The sequence below is a fragment of the Coccinella septempunctata genome, chromosome 6 (genome assembly GCF_907165205.1).
Source record: "Coccinella septempunctata chromosome 6, icCocSept1.1, whole genome shotgun sequence".
NCBI lineage: Eukaryota > Metazoa > Arthropoda > Insecta > Coleoptera > Coccinellidae > Coccinella > Coccinella septempunctata.
This window is the reverse complement of record NC_058194.1, coordinates 20,776,417-20,798,453: the sequence shown is the minus strand read 5'-3', so window position 1 is coordinate 20,798,453 and position 22,037 is coordinate 20,776,417. Positions and strand designations below refer to the sequence as shown.

The window sequence follows — 22,037 nt, the reverse complement described above, 5'->3', positions numbered from 1 at the left end:
TTCGCGCCAATCCTGAGAGAAATTCCGGATTCATGGGCGGAGTTGAGGATGAGGGGTGACATACAGCTGACAGATATGGGCAACGAACGGTGGGTGTTTTGTGGAGTGGAAAAAGGGGTGACAGAAATAACTGTTGCTGATCATAGCAGAAAAATATGCATAGATATAATTTTTTTATTATCCGGATAACCCTTCACCACAATTCAGCTGTATGATACGCCCAGCTACACAGTTAACAGTTTGAGTTTGTAAGGAAATCTCAAAATTCTAGGATCTTTATTCTGGTACATATGCTCCATTCACTTTTATAAAAGCACTCGGTTGGCCATGAAATAAATCAGTTAAATTTTTGTAACTAGAACGGGGTAAGGTTGGCACTCATGAAATGTCGTTAATGTCAACAGGATATTGCCACAGCTAATAAATTGATACCTATAACAAAAATGCCGAGTAATTGAAAAAGAGAGATATTGTTTAGAATTGAGGGCTGCTCATTCACGTATAGTAGGTAACCCTAATATTCTAAATACCAAAATATATCGACGTTATCGAACATGAAGGTATATTCAATGTACCTACAGTGTGGGCAAAATTCGTTGTCCATTGAGGGGATCTCGAGAGCTATAAGAGCTAGAACAAAACACAGATGACACATTTCCGAGCTCTTTTTCAGAGAAACAAAGAATGGTGAAAAGCGTAGCCTCCTAGGATCATTCATTTTTGAGTTATTAGCAGAAAATGAGTAGGTATTTGACGATTTCGAAAAGTTCTCATAACTTTTTTGTCTTTGAAATTTACAGATCTGAAACTTGAACCTACAGGCACTTTTTTTCTTAGAATCCACTGACGAGCTCGAAATATTTTTTCATTTCGAATCATTAGGAAACTGGTTTTTTAAAATGCAAACTTTAATGAATTAATTATTTCTGAATTGAAAAAAAATCTTTTGTCAGTAGATTCTACGTTTAAATGGGCCTAAGAAGATTCAAGTTTCAGATATGTGACTTCAAAAACAAAAAAGTTATAAGAACTTTTCGAAATTGTCAAAATCTCATTTTTTGCTAATAACTCAAAATCGAAGAATCATAGGAGGCTACGGTTTTCGCCATTCTTTGTTTCTCTGAAAAAGAGCTCGGAAATGTGTCATCCGCTTTCTTTCTAGCTTTTTCTTAGTGCTAGCGCCCACCAAAGTAGCGTAGCACTGACATGGCACATACATGACAAAGGCGATACATAATTTTCAGATTTGAACTGAGAATGAAATATTTCAGGAACTGACACTTCACTCAGATGTGCGATATCTGAAAATTATGCATCGCCTTTGTCATGTTTGTGCCATGTCAGTGCTACGCTACTTTGGTGGGCGCCCTTTCTCGAGATACCATCAGTGGACAACCTGATGTATATATAGGTAAGTAAGTCAATTTATATTGTGGTTCATCCTTAATCTGAAAGACTTATATTTTAGCTGAATGTTTCCCCAATAAGATGGATCGTGAGGATAACAAAGAATTTCCTTTCATTGGAATATACCCAAAAATGTGACTTTACTTTCAGAAGAGATCTGCAACGGCAAATTTTTAAAATTGGTACTTTAGTATTGACTTACCTCTTACCTACTACGTAGGGGAAGTCCGGGAGACTTGGTCAGGTTGGAGACTTGAACCACCTCAAATATTTTAATTCAAATTTCGCGCTACCGGTATCGTAAATAGCTTTCAACATACTCGTAACAAGGCACAACTAGTGGCTGCTCCATTTTGGCCGCCATCAGAACAGTTCGGGAGTGAGAGGGTTGAACGTGATTTTGTTGTTAGGAAGTAAGAAATTGAATTGTTTTTGTTTGTTACACTGTCTGAAAATTTTAATAGGTGCGTGGTGTTATTTAGTTGTATTGCTTTCATCGATTAATATTTGTTTTATAAACGATGAGCTTTTTTGATAATAGTTGTGAATTTTCAAGAAAACATCTGTTGAATTTGAATAAACTGAAAGGGAGTGCTTTAGACTTGACCCATGCTATGGTAAGGCGACATAATCATAGAGGTCCAATTTTCCCGCACTGAGCTTAGATAATAGTTTTCTTCAAAAAAAAAAATTGAATACCTAATAGAAATAAATTAACAAAAATATACAAAGGTTCAAAAAAGTTGAAAACATCTCGGAAATAAGTGAGAGTGACTCTGAAATGCAAAATATGTATTTTATACGCTGATACATCTGATGATGAAAACTTTGTCATAGACAACCGTTGGTCATTGGAAATTGTTTCCTTTCAATGTTTTTCCTGATGAATAAACTTGATCAAGTCTCTCTCGTTCAACTCTCCCATGGTTTAGGGAGACATGAGCCTATTGCTGCATTTTTTTATACGTCTTTTACTTTTAGCTTCAGAGAGATGCCACACACAGTGGCAAGTTCTGAAAATCCCCCCTGTGTGAGAGTGTGTGCATTTGTCAGAAGCGGTTTTTTAAAACATGCAATTTCGAATTATGACGGTACCTACCTAATATTGAAACTATATGAAATGATGAAAGAACATAACTATTTGTTTGAGAAAATATTTTTTAGCCAATTCACTCAGTTCCATTAAGTTAAGAAAATCAATAGGTTCCAATTAATCAAATTCAAAAATATTTTATCAGTCGAGAACCCTCTAGAATGGAAATAGGGTTTAGGGCTAATCCAGATCTCAAATTCAAAGAATTTTTTCAATGAAAATCGTCGATTCGTTTTGTCTCACATATCTACTCATTTGATATAAATAAAAAATAATCAGAGATTTAACACACCAGGACTTGTCTATCACAGCATTTGAATTTGCTTGGGATCAGGTAAATCAATAAAGAATTTTTAATTGGGTAACACTACTTGCGTTGTGATAAACCTCAGATATATAGTCCTTATTTCTTGAATAACTTTCAACTCTGAGAAGCTTGTAGTAGTGCTGGCCCCTCAGGGCCCTTATTCTGCAGCGAAACCCAAAGGAAGATTTAAAAAAATAATAAGGAAACGAAACGTATTTTACGGTAACAGAAAAATAAAAAATTAAAGTAAGATACACTAATATTTCATAAAGCATAGTAAAAAATTAGTAACTCTATAAAAAATATATAATTAAGATTGATCTCTAAGTAAGTATACGGGTGTTTTCAAAGGTGAGGCGTTTTTTGACAGAAGGTAGAAGTCATTAAAATAAGTTATTTCAACAAAATTGTCTATATAAAATATTCAAGATGGCTGAGCCCCTAGAAGTTCGACAAAATTTCATTAAATTTCAAGTACGGGATAGTGGAAGGTGAGTCCGTCATCGGAGAAACGAAACAAATGGAAATTAAAATTAAAATTCAGTACTTCCGAGTCTATCTGATTAGTTGCATGTTGCATCAGGTCACTTGAAAAATTTTTTGTATCGTGTGATTTAGGGCGAAAAAAGTGTAGAAAATGGACACAATTTATTGAAAGTGCCATTATTGGTACACTATTTCATTCCATTTTTACAGCGATTTTTGAACGGTTCGAACAAGAAGAAGATTGTGTCATCACGAGAGATAAGTTTTTTCCATTGCTTTGGGACAATTCAGATAACAAAGTATCATGGTCATATTTTGATCATTTTCAATTTTTTTGGTTCAACTTTGTCCTTTCGAAAGTTTTGTACTTATTACCTAAGTTGGTGATTTTTGGTGAAACGCTTTATTTTGACCAGTTCTTATAGCTATTGATTTTCGAGGTTAATTTTGATTATTTACGAAACGCCAAAAAGCCCTTTTATCATAGGAGTGGGGATAGCCAAAATAAAGAAACTGGGGAGAAATGGAGCATCAAATCAGGAGAATTCAATCAAATAAATCAACCGATTCGAACTCCAGCGATCAATTGTCAGATTGTGCTAGGCCTTTTTATTATTTTTTCATATTCAGAAACAATAAATTGCATGGAATTTGGAAAAAGATTTGAATATTTCTCGTTAATAGGTAAGGTATAAATAGGTAGATACCTACCTACATAAAAACGAACCTATGAAGGAAAATGAATCCAAGGACGCCTCGCATTTTTTTTAACTCAATGGATTGGATTTACCTACCTAAACCTAAGTATATCTTCTATTAAGAAATTAGGATACTTGAAAACTTGAAATTCTAATAGGACACATGATATTGATATATAAGAACATATATTATTCTTATATCATGATAGGACAGAAAATAGCGCTTTAAAAAAATCATGAATGATTTCAAGCGCTTTTCGGTTGTTAAAACTTTTTCTGTAAAATGACCAAAAATGAGCAAAAATATTAAAGATAAAGATATGAAGTTTTTTTTATAAATTATTTCTTTTTAGAGATCTTCGCGATATTAACGAATAACTCAAAATCTTTCATCAGAAAATTTATAAAAAGGTGCGGCCGGTGAGTCTTTGACTTGTACATATATGTATTTCAACAAAAGATTCCAGATGTAAAAAAACCCTTCACCATTTTTTCGGCTTAATTGCAAAGATATAGGCTGTTGAAAATGCATAAAAAATGTTGCGCAGTGCCGTAGATTGAGCTTGTTATTCTGAAGGGAATGATGTTTATCCAGGGGTTGCATAGCATACGTTGAACTCTAAAAGAACTTCTTTTAGAGTTCAATGATAGCTTAGCTCATTATGAAATCTCAAAAACTCAAAATGGCTATACTTAGGATCCTTTTATCTAGGCCGAATCGGAAAAAATGGTAAGAGAAAAAAGTGTTTCTTTTGACCACAAGAAACTACTGTTGGCATCACTACCGGAAATTAGTTTACTCAGCCAACTTCGATTTGAATAGAAAAGTCGTTATTTAGCGAACGCCAGCGCATCCATTGGCAAAAACATGAACTGGTATATATTTATTATTTTAGGACGAATTGTCTGTGGTTCTCAAGCAGCGATCTTCTCTACTCTCGACAGATAGTGTTCCGTGGTCGACAGCTTTTGGCCAAAGATTCCTCTTTGCTGTGGCCAAAGATAACAGAATAGATAAAATCTATCTATGGCTTTGGCTGACAGTCTTTTCTGTGGTCGTGGATGACAGCAAATATTTTGCTGGTTATGTATAATTTATGAATTTTAGAAAGTAAGCAAGATTGTATTTCGAAAATAAAATCTAAATCATAAGCAATGTCTTTGAGAAGCTTCTTCAAAGGTGGTTTTGCAATTGCTAAAAATATTTCAAGTGTTACGAATTTCAGACTACGTGCTTTGAATGAATCAACCAATTTATATTTTTCAACTGAAGAAAAACTATCTCCAAAACCGTGTGAGAAATTGTAAGCAGAAAGAATTCTGGACTCTGTTCTCTCATCTGTTTACGATTGTATTTTCACATTTTAGGGTCAATATTACTTTTGTGAAAGCAAATGGTGAAAAAATTAAAGTTAAAGGCAAAATCGGCGATTCACTCTTGGATGTTGTAGTCAATAATAGTGTAGATTTAGATGGTTTTGGGGCATGTGAAGGAACACTTACATGCTCAACTTGTCATCTCATCTTCAAAGAGAAAGACTACAATGAATTACCTGAAAAACCATCGGATGAAGAATTGGACATGTTAGATTTAGCCTATGACTTAACAGAGACTTCACGATTAGGTTGCCAGATATTTCTAAGTGAAAAACATGAAGGTTTAGAAGTGATGGTGCCTGCAACAATCAATGACGCAAGAGAATGATGATGAATTTTTTTATATATTTATAAATATTTCGTTGTCTTTGCTTTAGTGATTTTTTGAGAATATTACTTATTCTATCAGAATATAAAACGCTTTCTTCTGTAGAAAGTTTCCATTTGGAAAACAAGGTCAGTGACTTATTTATAACTTCAATCGCTGTGATGCTTAACAGACATCTCTTCAGTTCAAGTTCAAGAAATTAATTATTGTACTCTTCCTATGTTCATATCACGTAGGAGTATTACCTCCAGTCCATTAAACCTTCTCAAAGTGATATTTTACCATATGTTGAATATATGACAAATATACATTTTCATTAAAGTAATTTGTTTACTATAATAATAATTATATGGATATATACAATGCTGAAGACAAATGATGTTAATGTGAAGAATGTGAATTGTAGAAAAATTATTTTTTCACAACAATATAGAGAATAAATTTCATTGCTGTTATTTAAATTACCTGATTGTAAGTACGCATTGGGAATTTATACTGAGGTGATATTATTCGAAATTTAGGTAATCTAAGATTGCCTTTTCAATCACTCCTTGCTTGATTCCAGGAATGAAGTCCTGAAAGCTATAAGTAATAGGGTAATCAAAGTTTGAAAATAATTGGCAATCAATTTCGTTGAAAAAAGCTAATTGTGTACTCAAAATTATTCAATATATATAAAATGTGAAATAAAAAAGACCGCTGCGGACAGGATTCGAACCTGTGCGGGTAGAACCCAATGGATTTCAAGTCCATCTCCTTAACCACTCGGACACCGCAGCTTGTAGCAGTGATCTCTACAACATTATTTTCCGTAACAGCTTTTTCAAATATGTAAGAATAATATATACATAGATGAAACAAAGAGGAAAAACGAATCGACCTGTTATGTTGTTATTATACATAGAATAATTATTCAGTTAACAAATTGAACTGTTATGTTGTTCCTAACCATAAATTAACCCATTAAGTCCCAGAACTATTTTTTATCGAATTTTTTTGTGAAACTTCGCTGATTTCATGTTTTCGGTGACATTGGACTGAGAAAAATATTTAAAAAAATCCTAGCCACTCCTCCGCGTTGATATTGAAGGTTTTATAAACGTGCCATATAGCATCACGGGTACTAAGAGAGTACCGGGTTTCGAGAAGGTGGGAATGAAATGAAACTCGCCAGAAACACAAAGTAGAATTTATTATCACATGAGAAATATATTTATTGAATGGGTTTGTTAAAAAAAAATCATATTTCAGACATATCACTGGGTGTGGTAATTCGCAAAACAGTCTAAACCCAGTCCCACACCACATTTTTGGCATCCCATGCGTGTTTGAGATGTGCACCTTTCCAAAGCACATCTCAGTCTCTTATTATTTTCATTTCTTGTTGCGTTTTTCAATTATCAAGTGAGGTTGAACCTTTCAAGAACGTGTTCGAACGTGAACAAATACAATAGACCGCGAAGGTTGCGTTCACAAACTTACTCAGAGCAAGCTCTGAGTAAGCTCTGATTACCCGAAGCGTTCACAAACGTACTTTAGTTCCTCAGAGTATGCTCTCTGAGCATGACCATACTCATACTCTACTCTCGGAGTAAGTTTATGAACACACCCGAATCATGGCACACAGAAATAAATAAACGGACTACAGATTGTTGTGCCGTATGGCATCACGGGTACATAATGGGTTAATTATCAGCCTATATTACTTACTATTATTAATTTATTACTAACATTATTTTGTATTTATTTGTTTATATTTTGAACTAGGCAACATTTCTGTTCTTGAAAGAAGTTATAGGCACAGATCGATCTCTTTGTTATAGGTATATATATCGATTCTCTTGAAATTTAGGTTTTTTTTACTTGAGTAAAAAATCTCTTCAACTTTTTATCTGGAAAAAATAAATAGGAACGGACTACTTAATCTCTCATGAAAGCAATAAAGAGGAAGTTAATCATCGCCCGATAGCATTCAAAATAAGGCCAAGTTGAGTAATTATTGAATATTTTTTGGCTCTGGTTTTGAACCAGACTTTAAGCAGCATTTTAGAACTATATGTTTTTCTTTTTGATTCAAGCTAGGTGTTAAAAATTCAATGATGAGAATTGTACTTCAGTGGGAAAAAATTAAAGTTGTACAAAATATTTATTTAATATCAGTAATAATAACAGATATCATCTATATAAACAAAAGCACTACTGAAATAAATAACAAAACATTCTTCCTCTAAATTAACTAAATTTCATCCAGTTTCATGAATCAAATCTAAAAGTAGGCTAAATAAAAAACATATTGCAGTCCTAATAGTAGGTATATTAGACTTTTTATCAAAAATAATGATTTATTAGTCTTAGTCAACAGCAAATCCTGATGATTGCATCAGAAATTGGATAATGTTTTCGAAAGAATATCTCATCAAAATGTAATATCACAGTATAAGAGAAATACTTATTTCTCACCAAATATCTTCACTATGAAATTTTGAGTTTCTAGGAAAACCTGTGTTTCGAAGTTGAAGGCATCCTTACATCTTCGTAATATAGAACATAAGAAGGATAATATTCATGATCGAAGTATTTTACATATGTTTCTCCATCTGGTGAAATAACTGTATCGAATCCGATGTCAGGAAGATATTCTCCATTTCTTGCTGTTTGAACATTTCCCACCAAAACATCGAACAAAAACATTGCTCTATGAGGACCCAGCTTTATATTAGACCGTCTTTGTGCTCTGAATGAAGATGTTGAGAAGTATACTCCTGGTCCATATCTTTGTCTGGACATATAAAGCTTTAATCAATCATAAAGCATCAATAAGACTTGATGATATATAGTACATATTTGAATTCACTCCCTTTATTAGTGATATAATTCGAATTTTGGTCTTATATTCCAGCACTACTACATAAAAAAGGGGCACTTTCAAAACTGCAATGAGTGCTGGACCGTGGGTGAAAACGCACAGGAGTAGAAAAAAAAGGTTTAAATACAGTGAAAAGGAAAGTATTGATTAAACTTTTTGGAATAATTATGGAATAATGTGGAAAATAAAAAGGACTAAATATAATGCAAGAACTATAAGTTATCTCCTCAGATTGGTTTTTTCAAGGAATCATTCCTTTATACCGGGTGTCCCAAAGCTTTTAGGCCAGCAGATATCTCAGTTACCTGCGGAAAAAAAAAATTGAAAAAAATACTTGTCGTAGGAGACCATACGCTCTTTCATGCAGCATAGCAAAATCCACCCCCTGACAAACAACCCCTAACTTTTGTTTTTCAAATGGCACCCCCATGTTTGTTTGGCTTCAACTGACAGCTCTTTTTAATTCTCGTTTATTCTTTCGGCATTCACCAAAAATTAACAGCATATCAACGTATTCGTTGGGAGTGAAGGTAAAAGGCATTTTGATATACAACAACAATATCACGACTGATACCAATTTGTCATCCAGATACCGTAGGAATAAAACAAAGCACAAAAAGTTCTAACATTTTATTGACTCTTTTTTTTCAACATCCACTTTTTCTTGTCTCTACAATGTGGACTAATTCGATCAGTCCAATTAACAGTACCCACTAACGAATTCAATTTTATCGAGTGACTATCTTTACAACTACATATTATGATATATCATTGATTGAGAATTAAAAAGAGCTGTCAGTTGAAGCCAAACAAACATGGGGGTGCCATTTGAAAAACAAAAGTTAGGGGTTGTTTCTCAGGGGTTGCTTGTCAGGGGGTGGATTTTGCTATGCTGCATGAAAGAGCGTATGGTCTCCTACGACAAGTATTTTTTTCAATTTTTTTTTTCCGCAGGTAACTGAGATATCTGCTGGCCTAAAAGCTCTGGGACACCCGGTATAGCAAATGGTACGATATTTTGAGATAACCTTATTAAACATAATACTAAAATTAGTTACATTATGATCTTACCTCTCCCCATATCTCCAATCAATGTTATAAGTAACAATAGATTCTACATTAGACTGAACTGTGTCATGAAAAAGAGTTAATGTAGTATGGTAACCACGAGTCGCATACTCGGCTTTCTTCAAATTAAATTTTGTAAACAGTTGTGGATTTTGTATCCGATACAAGGGACCTATACCAAACTGGGCTTGGAATTCCAACGAAACATATTGATACTCTCGTGAAGATACAGGAATTTCTATCATTTCATATTCTCGAAGGGAATCCATTGGACTCCAGTTTTCTGGTAAGTATCTCAAGATTTCTTCATAAAGCATTCTGAATAAAAATTAAAAATTTGTCAGAATTTCACAATAGGATTAATTCTATTCGGAAAACGTAAATTATGAAAAAAACAAGAACTCGATGAATAATAAATAATTCAAGGAGAAATGTTCTGAATGTCTTTATATATAGGTACATACATATATGATTTAAAATGAATAATTTGGGATGTATTCACATGAATATGGAAGAACTTATTTATTATGCTAAATACTTAGTAATGAGATACCATTAATTCCTATGCACTCTAGATGCTTTTACCTGACATAAAAATTCTAGTAGATGATGAAGACGTTCAGACTTAGAGCTTGTGACTTGAGACACGAAATTAATACTTGAATATGTCCACTTTGCATCTAGAATTATTTCGAATCTGTATTCGATAAGTAGTGTAAGTTAATAGTATATTTTATTTAAAATATTAAGTTACAAGGAATTGTATTCAAACCAAAGATCATAATCTTTGATTTAAACAAGGCATACCACAGACCAGAGACAACCTGGTTGAAACCAAAGAGTATTGACTATTCTTGAGCTTATTTGTTTACATTTGTGAGGTTGTGCCCTTGGTGAACTTTATTGAGTTCAATCAGAGACCTAATTCTATAATCTTTGATTGAACAAAGATCAACTCTCAACTCTTTGCCATTGAGCTCAATGAAGTGAGTCAGAGCAAAGAGGTTCCTCTGTGGTCAGAGTGAGTCAGAACCTCCATGGTCAGAACACTAAATGTATTCTGTGATTTAGAGAACAGTTCTTATAATCAGTTCACCTATTTTCATAACAAAATTGCAAGTCGGGGGTGATATTTATATATATATAGTCGGAATATAGTATAAATCATTATGGAAAGGCTAATTAAATTGGTGGAAGGACGTCCTCTCCTTTACGATTGTAAACACGCCGATTTCCAGAACCGTGTGAAGAAAATGGAGGAATGGAATGCCATTGCTGAAATAATGGGTTCTGAAACTGGTGAGGAACATTACAATCCTGTCTCTGATTACAATGAGAGATGAAAGGATTACCCTAATTTTTGAGACTGGGAGCTCAGTGAATAATCACGATAATTTGCGAAATTTCAATAGAAAATATTACCAAAGAGTTGTTACTCTTTGATATTACTATTAAATATTTCACATTCATTCAAAATGTATGACACCTATATTATATTTATTTAGAGGTTTCGTTTTAGTAGTTGAATCAACCTACTAATAACATTTTGAGCATAACAACTGACGAAGTAATCATGTAATATTCGTTTTATAAGGCTCAAATTTCCTTTAGGAAACAAACTTTTTTCTGAAATTAGACCCTTGTTTAATTGATTGTGAAGATGATGGGGGCCCAGAACTAAATTAAATTAGTCTTTCATAAACCAAATTATGGGAATTATAACAAAAAACTTTTTTCAGGGAATTATTGGAGGTTCAAGTGGAGTCGTTTGAAAGAGAATTATTCCAAATATAAGAAAGTTAGTCAAAATCCCTCTAATCACATTTATAAAAAATATAGAAAATGGCCCTGGGCTAAATATATGAGGTTTACAGATGATTTTCCCAATAAAAGAGCATCGATTAAAACTAAAGGTGCAAATGAAGATTGTCCAGAAAGCGTTAGTGAAGAAATTTTGATTGAAAATGATTCTGGAAATAACTTATCTGTTAGAGCTAAATGTGAAGTACAACCTGAATTTTCAGAGGAATTATCAGAATTCCTTGATGTGACTAAGAGTAATGGTAATTTGATACAAAATCAAATATATTTGGTGGAGCAGGAATCTAGTGAAGAAAATTTAGATCTACCTATTGAAGATATCAAAGTAATTATTCAAAAAAATGATCATACTAATCCAAAAAGAAGGAAAACAAAATCCAATCCTGCAGAAAATGTATCTAATTACTTCAAAAACAAGAATAATATGAAAAATGAGTTTGATGAAGTGGAACATTTTTTTATCAGTTATGCACAAACATTCAAAAGGCTACCATCTAGGCTGCAGCGTGTTCTTAAACTTGAAATGGTGACTCTGTTTGCTCGTTATGAACTACAAGCAGAAAGTCTTGACACAGGTGTAACACAACAAAATATGAATAGGGTTTGATGTTGCATAATGTGATGAATAATAAGTGGTGAAAGAAAGTTTATATTTGTGATTTTCAAGTGTAGGTTCAGGAGTTGACAGCTGTTTTAAGAACGGAAGATTTATATTGATTGATTTCAAATGTTGATTAATTGTAATTTATTATAATCTAGCGTTCTACTATGCATATTATTTTAGTCTGTATACATACATATACATTTATATTTGGAGATAAATTTTTTCACTTCCTACACTACAAATCATTCAACTAGGTTGAAACTACCCAACGATTGTAGACACAGTGACTCTGATATTGGAGACTACCTACATCTACCAAATAATGTTTTGAGACCGTTAAGTCCTTAAAACTGACAACGAAATTTGATCCTAAATAAATTTTTAAAAATCTTCGGGGAATCGCAAGAATTACGAAATGAACTACCGTCACTGCAAGTCAGTACATATTTCCTTAACCTCACTTTTTTTGAGATTTCTGGCTAAGGGTTATCAAATTTTGGAAACATTCATTTAATAAATAAAATATCCTTCGAAATGTTCAAGAAAGTATTTGGTGTCACCTCTACAAGTTATTCTATAAGTAATATCTGTTGCAAATTTTGATGTGTTTATAAACTGATAATAATTTTAGATTTCACTAAGATATTGAAATGCTCTTCCTACTCCAGAGAATCTATCGAAGTTCATTCAACAACAAAAAAATGTATTGGGCAACCTACCCATTATACTCACCCTCAACTATTGAAAGCTAATGAAATTACCCCTATGATAACAGTGAAAGAGTATCAAAGTAGGAGAGCAAAATTACTGGAAAACATCAGTCAGTTCTGCAGCAGAAAGAAGCAAGTCCAAGACTTTATGGTATGTGGGCTTGCATCTAAGAGACAAACATTAAATCATCTACATTAAATTTTGGAGTAGAAAGATTTTCAAGATATGTGGAATTAATAATAATCTCAATGTATATTATCGATGCGTTCATTTTGTGGAAAGTCATACATACAACGAAATAGTTGAGTATTTTAAAAATTTTGATATAGTTATATTTCAGGTGATAATACCTTCTGCTTCAAAAAAGTATATGTCAGATAAGATTCCATATGTATTTAGGCAGAATACTGAATTTTTGTATCTAACAGGTTGTCAAGAACCTGATAGTTGTCTCGTTTTGATTAAAAGTGGATATGATCAATTTACATCGGTACTCTTTGTACAAGGTAAAGATGCGCATTCTGAACTTTGGGATGGTCCAAGGGTATGTCCATCCACAGTTAATGAATATTTTGGAGTTGATCAAGGTTTGCCTATGAAGGAACTAGAGAATTACCTACAATTAAACTGTAAAACCAAGAAAGATTTACATTTATGGTGAGACAATCATTTCTTCAATTATGAACTGAATTATAAAAATGCAGCTAATCAATATAATAATCATGATAACAATCAAAACGCATTAAATTCATTTAAGAAGTTTTCAAAAGGATTATGCAATAATGCTTTTCTTTTCATAATGGTTACTATATTGATATTTGCACATAGGTTTTCAGATACATATATTTAGAATTTCTGAAATTCCCTCATTTTTATGAAATGTCCAAGAAAGTCCCGTTCAAAGTTTCACTGAAAGAGTTATCAGATGAAACCTCCATGGATACTTCTATATTACACTTAAAAGGTCCATTTCTGTTTCAAAACCCATATTGAAACATGAAGAATTTTTTTATTGCATTTCCACAAGTTACCACTGTTATATTGATAACACTGCTGGTTGGGGGATGCCCTGTGGATGGTGGGATGCTCTGCCATTCATAAGTAATGTCAATGTACTTCCAAATTAACATATTGGAATGTAGCCTATGAGCAAAGCTATCTCTGAATTGATCAGTTACATTCAGAGCTCGGTGAAATGCATACTTCACTTCAATTAAAATAAAAAATATTATCTCAAATGTATATAAAATACGAAAAGACATAATATTTTGGACTCGTTCATTTGAAATACAAAAAATTAAGTAGCCTAATTTCCTTTCATGAACACTAGATTTTTAAAATTACTATGGCATCTACTCTGCTATCTGTGTATCAGACAAAATCAGTGAATTTCATCATTCATCGTGATATACGTACTGGTTCTACTAATAAACTCACAAAAAGTTTGTAAATAATAAACATATAAGCAAAGATTATAGATATAATAATCTTTGCATATAAGCATAGAACATCAAACCTTTTCGGGCCTACGACCCTCTTGGTTCGGCTCAGCCACGGTTCGGGCCTGCGGTCCTATTGGTTCGCCTCAGCCATGTCTCTGCCATGGCAGAGACATGGTCTCTGGTCATGGCTCGGGCATGCGGCCCTAGTGGTTCGCCTCAACCGTCGCTCGGGCCTGCGGCCCTCCTGGTTCGATTCGGACCAAAGATATCTTTGATTCGAACGTGACTGGGGCCATCCTCAGATCAATAAAAAGCATGTTTTTTATTGATCTGAGGGGGCCATCTCATCGTTAGCGTTCGGTGCATAGAGACATGACACAATTTCATTCACTCTTGAGAAAGTGACTCGTTGCTACTTGAAAAGCGTGCGGCAAAAGGATTGAACGCGCACGCTTGTAGAAAAATAAGTGTTTTCGGCATTGAAATGTTACGCTTGTCAATAATGAGATAGAGCCAGTAATCACTGTTTTAAATAGTGGAATTAGAAATTTTTCATCTTGAATATTCGCACAAATACTATTTACCTACTTTCATTTATTACATTTATTGTTTGACAATTGATGATTATTAAAATCAATGCAGATGCATAATATTTGTTGATTTAAATATAAACAATGATATGATCTGAATCGAACTATCCATTTTATACCATCATTTTTTGAGACATCCCTATTTTATTATCCATGATAATTATATTATTTTGATATAAAAACGTTTTAGGTATGATCTTTTATCACCTGTACAACTAAATGTGCATAATGCTATGCAAAATATGTTGAAACACAATAAGAATTTTCTGGATTCACCTAAGGTATTTATTGATCAATTGAGATTGATAAAGAGCTCTGCAGAAATCGAATTGATGAGAAAATCATGTCTAATAGCTTCGGAAGCAATCACCACTACAATCGAAAATTCATTTCCAGGTATTTTATGCATATTTACTGTGTCATTTGGTCATTGTGTCTTTTATCTGTTACTCGTACAAATATTGTTTTATAAGTCCATACAGATAACTAAATCAATATCCGTCATACGCCCTGATTTGAATTGGAACTTTCCTGTTTTTTCTTTAAATCATAACATTCTTGTTTTTATCTGAAGAAATGAATAACTCATCTGCATCATAAATGGGCAACTCCATATGCAATATTAACATGCATATTATCAAAATTAAGTTTAATTAATTAATTATTTGGTTAAAATCAATGCCAAAGCTCCGTTTTGAAAGTCTAGACATGTTTATTTAATAGTTCCTCAAAAAATTCTGGAATTCATAACAAATCTTTCCAGGTATAAATGAGCATGAAATTAACGCAAAGGTAGATTATGAATGTCGCATGAGGGGGGCTCAATACCTTGCTTACCCCCCAGTTGTGGCCGGCGGGAGCAGAGCAAATATTATACATTATATCACAAATAATCAGGTAGTTGGTGAAAATGAAATGGTTTTGATGGATGCAGGTAGGTAACTGGATGATAATCTATTAACAAAATGGGTTAGAAGATATATCAGAAAATAGATATGAGTAAAATACTGGGTGTGTCCCAGATGATTGACAAGCGCCATTAAATTTCACGAAAATTTCGTCATAAAACATCGCGAAATTATTATTAATAATATAATTATTAATAATATAATTATTAATAATATAATTATTATTATTAAAAACTTATACGTGTTTCGACTTTGAAGAAGTGTTAAAAAAACGAGTACACATATATAATAAAAAATTAATAACAATAATAGGTACCCGGTCTATGTAAAAAGCCAAGCACTCTGATTAAGGACTTGACGCGACGCCGAATATCTATGTAACCCACCTCGTCCTTTAATCCTGAGTATGTCTTCTCGACTATACTCAGAAATTGAAGTGGATAGTTTGCGTGCAAGCGGAGACAAGATTGTCTCTGCGAGCAAGTAATAATATAAAATGATACAAATTTGTGGAAGTACATCAAATGTATTAAATTAAGTCTCTACTATGGAGGGTGAAGACTCCACCCTCCATAGTCTCTACATACTGTTAATAACCTGCCTGAAATGACAACAGTAAGCAAGACTGCTTTAGAACAACAACATAGTCTTATTCGTAGTGCTCTTATCCTGTTCAGCATTTTGTCAATGAGGTTATGATCAATGCACGTTTGGGGCAAAGATTATAGAGTTAACTCTATAATCATTATATATTATAGAGAGATATTATAGAGTTAACTCTATAATCTTTGGTTTGAGGAATGTTTTGCCGAATATTCGTCAAACATTGGCGAGCTGTTGTAATGTTAGATAAGCCAATTCATTTGGTTTATGCCATGCATTTCTATTCAGTCGTTGACAATTCTTGCCTGGTGTGGACTAGCATTATCATAGATTATAAAATTGTCAATTTCTGAGCAGTGTATATAAAATACAATAAAGGCGGAAACATACTATTAACACGCAACTCGAGCTGACGCGAAAATTGTACGCGCGTGGCGTCGCGTCGGGTGTTCATAGTATGATTCTGGTCTATAGAAAGCAATACATTTGATTCGACTCAACACGCATCACGTTTCGTCAGCTCGCGTCGCGTGTTAATAATGTGTTTCCGCCTTTAATATATAGACAAAAGCAAGTAAGACAAAGAACAAAGAAGTAGTAAGACATGAATATAAAAGGGTTTCTGACATTTTTGTTCAGAAGGAAGCTCAAGGTTTGAATAGTATCAAATACATCCTCCAATATTTTCAATAATTTTTCATTCACATATTATCACCTTAGACGCATTCTGATACCTTCATTTCACAATAACCCTTTAATTTTAATTAAAAGTGACAGGTTTTAAGGTTGCGAGTATCATGGTTACTCAAGTGACATAACAAGAACATGGCCAATAGAAGGTAGATTCACTAAAGAACAGGAAGAACTGTATGAAGTGGTTCTACAAACGCAGAAAGAGGTCATAGGATTATGCACGAATTTACCTCCACTAGATTCACTGTTTGATTCAATGTGCAAAATTCTGGGTAAAAAATTGCAGGAGTTGGGCCTTATTCCAAAATCCCTTTCCGGTACATCACTTCTCAAGGTTTGTCGCTAAAACATTATCAATATTCTACCATATAAATACATTGATTTTATTTTATTAGGCTTCCTACAGGTTTTGTCCCCATCATGTTTCTCATTATTTAGGAATGGATGTTCACGATACACCGTCAATTACGAGAAATATACCAACACGACCAGGGATGATAGTTACTGTTGAACCAGGTTGGTGTAAATCTTGTATTTTACACGGTTTTGTGCATGCATTTTTTTAAAATCATTTTAGGGATATATGTTCAGGATAATAATGAAATGGTTCCGAAAGAATATCGTGGAATCGGTATTCGAATTGAGGACGATATTTTGATAACTGCAAATGGACCTGAAGTTCTGACAAGCTCGTGTCCCAAAGAAATAACGGATATATTGGAAATTTCGTCGAAAAAAAATTAGATGGTGAATGTAATGCGTATCCTGGTAATTAAAATCTGAAAAGTAATTGCAGTTGTATCATTACCAACAACTTCATTACTGTTTATCATTTATTCATGTTATTATCCTACAACGTCTTTTATTTCCAAATGAACATGTGCTCACATGAGACAAATAAATATACACAACATAGTTTCTTAATTATGTTTAAATGTTATAAATTAAGTCACTCATTCCAATAAATCTATTACCAGTCTAATAAATTAGGAACACCTCCGGGATATTCACCTGTGAGACAGGCAGTACAGTGCCCAATTTTCACCTCACCATTCTTTGTTTTGATGTCTGATCTAACTGCTTTGAGAAGTCCCTCAACACTCAAGTAAGCCAAACTGTCAGCACCTGTTAAATTAATTAAGTATTTTACATTGAATTCTTTAATCATCATTTGACTTTATTATAAAATTATGTAACTTTGGGAAATTTTTATTTTATGTTCTGAATTCTCAAATACGAAACTGTTCCAATTGTTTTTCTGTTCTGTGGTTAAAACGTTTCTAAATTCCGTCGTGCGAACTGCGAGGGCCGTAGGCCCGAGCTCTGTCGAAGGCTGAACCACGAGGGCCGCATTCCCGAGCAGGTCGAAAAGCGAATGAGCCCTAAAGGTCAACCAAAAAGGTAAAACTATGGACTTATTAGTTGTAAAACTAATTTGACATTGACCTCCGGCTGAATAAGCTACCGATGCCGCATAATAGTAAACGAGCAGTTGATTATAAACTCAAGGATTAACTTACCAACGTGTTTAGCTAATTCTTCGGCATTCATTTTATTAGCTATAAGTTCTTCTCTTGTTGGTATATTGATTCCCATATAACAGGGATAAAGTAATGGAGGACTAGCAATCCTTACGTGTACTTCTTTGGCTCCGGCATTCTTCAGCAACTTTATTATAGGACCAATTGTATTTCCACGAACAATGGAATCATCAATAAGGATGAGTCGTTTTCCTTTCACATTGTCGCCCAAAGCTCCAAATTTCTTTGCGACACTCAATTGCCTAAGACGATTACTTGGTTGAATGAACGATCTGCCTACGTATCGATTTTTGCAGAGTACTTCGGCAAATCTTATGCCACACTAGAATTGATTAATTGATATTTAAGTTTGTGATAAGAGTAAAAAGTAAGCTTTCCTTTTTTATTGTTCATGTGTAATGAGTAGAAAGAGGTTAAATCTCACCTGTCTAGAGAATCCATGTGCTGCTGCATTTCCTGACTCTGGTACAGAACTGACAATATCAGCTTCCACTGGATGCTCAATGGCTAATTGTCTGCCACACTGCATCCTTACTGCGAATACCATTTGGCCTTCGAAAATACTGTCTCCTCTTGCGAAATACACATATTCAAAAATGCAGAATGCTAAAGATCTTAATCCTTCTATCTTAATTATGTCGATAGTTTTTATGCCTTCCCTTGTCATTTCTATTATTTCACCAGGGTAAACCTCTCGGACATATTGTGCCCCAATAGATAAGAAACCACAGGATTCAGACGAAACCACCCAACCAAGAGCTTCTCGGCTCTCATCGCAATCGCCATCGAGCGCTGAAAACATGTAGATACTTTTATTATTATATTTATTTATTTGTTATTCTATCACAAAATTTTTTTTGAGCGCATCATTACACGACATGCCTCAGTTTATCGCAACATTTGAAGATCATTGAATCTTTGTCTTATATTCTGAGAAACGTCGCTTTTGCATATTGATTGGAAACTATGTAAACAATGGTACCTACTTTGAAGAAATCAGTTGATGGACTTACGTTCATTGGAGGGCAAGATTTTTCCTAAACACAAAGGTCTGTTGCCGAATGTATCTCTCACGGCGTATATTTTATCTTTCAGCATTACTACTAGTGAATAACTCAAAGGCGCTAAAGCCATCAAGTGTTTAATTCTCGCTGGCCAATCTGGTCCATCTGATTCCCCTTCAGGTGGATTCAAGCATAGTGCTTGTGTAATTAATTCACTATCTGAATGTGTTGATAAGCCTACCCCTCTTTCTAATACCTGGAAAGCAATAAAAATGACATTATTCTTCTTTATTTATTATATTTAGTTATTAATTATTATGGTCTCGAAGGATAACAGAAACTATGTTAAAAAAAGTATAGACTGATTATTTGTTGTGTATAGGTACTAACTGAACAATTGCATCCAATATGGTTTAATCTACAATATGAGTTTTGTCGTATATACGACCCTTGTTTATAAATCTATGGGGGTTATATAAACAAGGATACGACAAAACATAAGTGAAATTAGGTAAGGGGAGAGATCAAATTATTCAATGCTATATTGATGATGTCTACGATTAGGCGTAGGTATGAGTTGAAGTGGGTTTCTTTTAACTCAATACAAAGTTAAGAAAAAACTACAGAAAGAATGAAAAGAAGCAATGAAAATGGCCATAAACCGTATAAAATAAAAATGGAGTCGAAAATTTAGTCTTAGCATAGGTGCACTATATGGTCCTTGGGCAGCAAACGAAGATTAAGTCAGTAGGATTAGTCCGGAAACGAATTGCATGAAGAAGATTAGACTTGATAGAAGAAAAGACAAGACTTCACTTTCACAAAAAGTGCACCATGGCTAGAACTGATGCTTCATTTCTATATATTTCTATATATAGATTTTTCACATATTTACCATTCTCCTTAAACTATCACAATTCACTAATTCACCATTGTGTGCTACTGCCAGAGCTCCATGTTGTGTGTGCACTACGAAGGGTTGACAGTTAACTTCTTCGCTGGCCGCTGAGGTAGAATACCTGGTATGTCCAATTCCAATACTACCTTTCAATTTTCTTATTGCTTCATCATTGAATATGTTACTTATCATTCCCATTCCTTTGACGATGTTGAAGGATTTTGCACATTGACCTTCACTTGTAACTATTCCAGCGGATTCTTGACCTCTGAAAAAATGTGGATTGAAATAAAGTATATTCGAATAGTGCATATAGTAATTTATATTTGAAGGTGCATCTATTGATTTTCTTTATTTGAGGTAGGCTAACATAATGTTCTGAGGTATAAAATGTTCTATTATTACATAACATAGACCTAATAAAATGTATTATTAGGTCTATGTTACATAATGAATGAATGACAATATAGAAACGCGCAAAATTTTCGATTGATTTTTTTAATTCTACACGGTACAACTAAGTTGTTTCTTGAGTTGAGATATTTTCGGTAATAAAGTAAAAAGTATCTGTTTCAAGAACAAAAATGAGGCGATGGTTTACCTGTGTTGTAGTGCAACAAGCCCCCAACATATAATTTGCGATATTTCTAAAGATGTAGGCCATTCTCCTGTTCCAATGCAGCCAAAAACTCCACATTCGTGGGTCAACCCTGAATTAACTTCACCTCTACCTTTTCTTTTATCCAAAGACATCTGCTCGGCCACATTTTCACACTTTCTTCCACAGTCGCAACCTGATGCTGTTGCACTTGCTACCTCACCCTCTGACATTACTCAAAATCAATAGAACTCAATTTGACGAAAACTAAAATATCACTAATAAAGTATTAAGTATCATCCAGCTACAGTGGAATATTTCACCACAAATTTCTATTGATATAGGTTCTGTAAACACTGTAATTTCCAAATAATGAACTTTGTGATAACCCTAAGAATAAGAAAGATTTTGTACGGTCAGTTTTAAAAATATTACGAAATAGGCCGATCTCGTTTCATCATTTGAATGGCGTAAATGAATATCGAAACACATAACTATTAGTTATATTTGGTCCTCATTAATAATGGAAGACGGAATGGAAATATTTTTCTCTTGTTAGTTCATAACCAGGGTAAATAGAGATTAAATTCTGAATTGTTTGCGGCGAAATATTTCGATAAAAATTATATTGTCCTAGTTTACATCAATATCGATGTATATAGTGTATATGACCATAGCATTTACGGAACTTGATGGGTGCACTTTCTGTTCATTTCTTGGAGTTTTGAAACTATTTTCGGTTGATTTGATTTGAATCTTGAGTCAATTTTATATTGTGTAGCTATAACACTATATATAATACTGGGTTTGCAATAAGTCATCTCCAAATTTCACTAAGCGATTTTACACAGGCAATTTGCAAAAAAATTCTATGTATCTAGATGGTCTAATTATCTTCTGTTGCAAAGTTAGGTATTTGAAATTTTGAGATTTTGTAACGTTTTAAAATTTTTTCATTCAAGACGAGGCCCATAATGAAAACTATAATCTTAAT

The 22,037-nt window shown here is 33.5% G+C and overlaps 5 protein-coding genes and 1 non-coding gene across 8 annotated transcripts; 3 read left to right on the top strand and 3 right to left on the bottom strand.

Moving 5' to 3' along the window:
- The first annotated feature begins 5,054 nt into the window (after window positions 1-5,054).
- On the top strand, window positions 5,055-6,017 carry LOC123315135 (adrenodoxin-like protein 2, mitochondrial). Its single transcript, XM_044900711.1, has 2 exons — window positions 5,055-5,295; window positions 5,360-6,017. Exons 1-2 carry the CDS (start codon window positions 5,147-5,149, stop codon window positions 5,694-5,696), a joined length of 486 nt encoding a protein of 161 aa, XP_044756646.1. The 5' UTR covers window positions 5,055-5,146; the 3' UTR covers window positions 5,697-6,017.
- A 376-nt stretch (window positions 6,018-6,393) lies between these two features.
- On the bottom strand, window positions 6,394-6,475 carry Trnas-uga. Its single transcript has one exon. It is a non-coding gene; the product is annotated as a tRNA-Ser (tRNA).
- Window positions 6,476-7,829: 1,354 nt separating this feature from the next.
- LOC123314765 lies at window positions 7,830-12,390 on the bottom strand. 3 transcript variants are annotated; one of them, XM_044900102.1, is made up of 3 exons: window positions 12,249-12,390; window positions 9,634-9,948; window positions 7,830-8,475 (listed from the first exon to the last, which is right to left on the bottom strand). In XM_044900102.1, exons 1-3 carry the CDS (start codon window positions 12,254-12,256, stop codon window positions 8,187-8,189), a joined length of 612 nt encoding a protein of 203 aa, XP_044756037.1. In that variant the 5' UTR covers window positions 12,257-12,390; the 3' UTR covers window positions 7,830-8,186. The 3 variants fall into 3 exon arrangements, with proteins under 3 accessions (XP_044756037.1, XP_044756038.1, XP_044756039.1); XM_044900103.1 differs by lacking the exon at window positions 12,249-12,390 and adding an exon at window positions 10,216-10,444; XM_044900104.1 differs by lacking the exon at window positions 12,249-12,390 and adding an exon at window positions 10,095-10,220.
- Window positions 10,662-12,288, top strand: LOC123314764. The gene is made up of 2 exons (XM_044900101.1): window positions 10,662-10,929; window positions 11,370-12,288. Exons 1-2 carry the CDS (start codon window positions 10,800-10,802, stop codon window positions 12,056-12,058), a joined length of 819 nt encoding a protein of 272 aa, XP_044756036.1. The 5' UTR covers window positions 10,662-10,799; the 3' UTR covers window positions 12,059-12,288.
- A 38-nt stretch (window positions 12,391-12,428) lies between the features above and the next one.
- Window positions 12,429-17,792, top strand: LOC123314763 (xaa-Pro aminopeptidase 3). Its single transcript, XM_044900100.1, has 8 exons — window positions 12,429-12,635; window positions 12,687-12,916; window positions 13,107-13,423; window positions 14,989-15,194; window positions 15,562-15,732; window positions 17,095-17,336; window positions 17,398-17,518; window positions 17,580-17,792. The coding sequence occupies exons 1-8, from the start codon at window positions 12,590-12,592 to the stop codon at window positions 17,744-17,746; spliced, it is 1,500 nt and encodes a 499-aa protein (XP_044756035.1). The 5' UTR covers window positions 12,429-12,589; the 3' UTR covers window positions 17,747-17,792.
- Window positions 17,793-17,821: 29 nt separating this feature from the next.
- LOC123314762 (amidophosphoribosyltransferase-like) lies at window positions 17,822-21,362 on the bottom strand. The gene is made up of 6 exons (XM_044900099.1): window positions 21,047-21,362; window positions 20,443-20,713; window positions 19,557-19,803; window positions 18,968-19,335; window positions 18,523-18,865; window positions 17,822-18,127 (listed from the first exon to the last, which is right to left on the bottom strand). The coding sequence occupies exons 1-6, from the start codon at window positions 21,274-21,276 to the stop codon at window positions 17,973-17,975; spliced, it is 1,614 nt and encodes a 537-aa protein (XP_044756034.1). The 5' UTR covers window positions 21,277-21,362; the 3' UTR covers window positions 17,822-17,972.
- Between the last annotated feature and the right edge of the window lie 675 nt (window positions 21,363-22,037).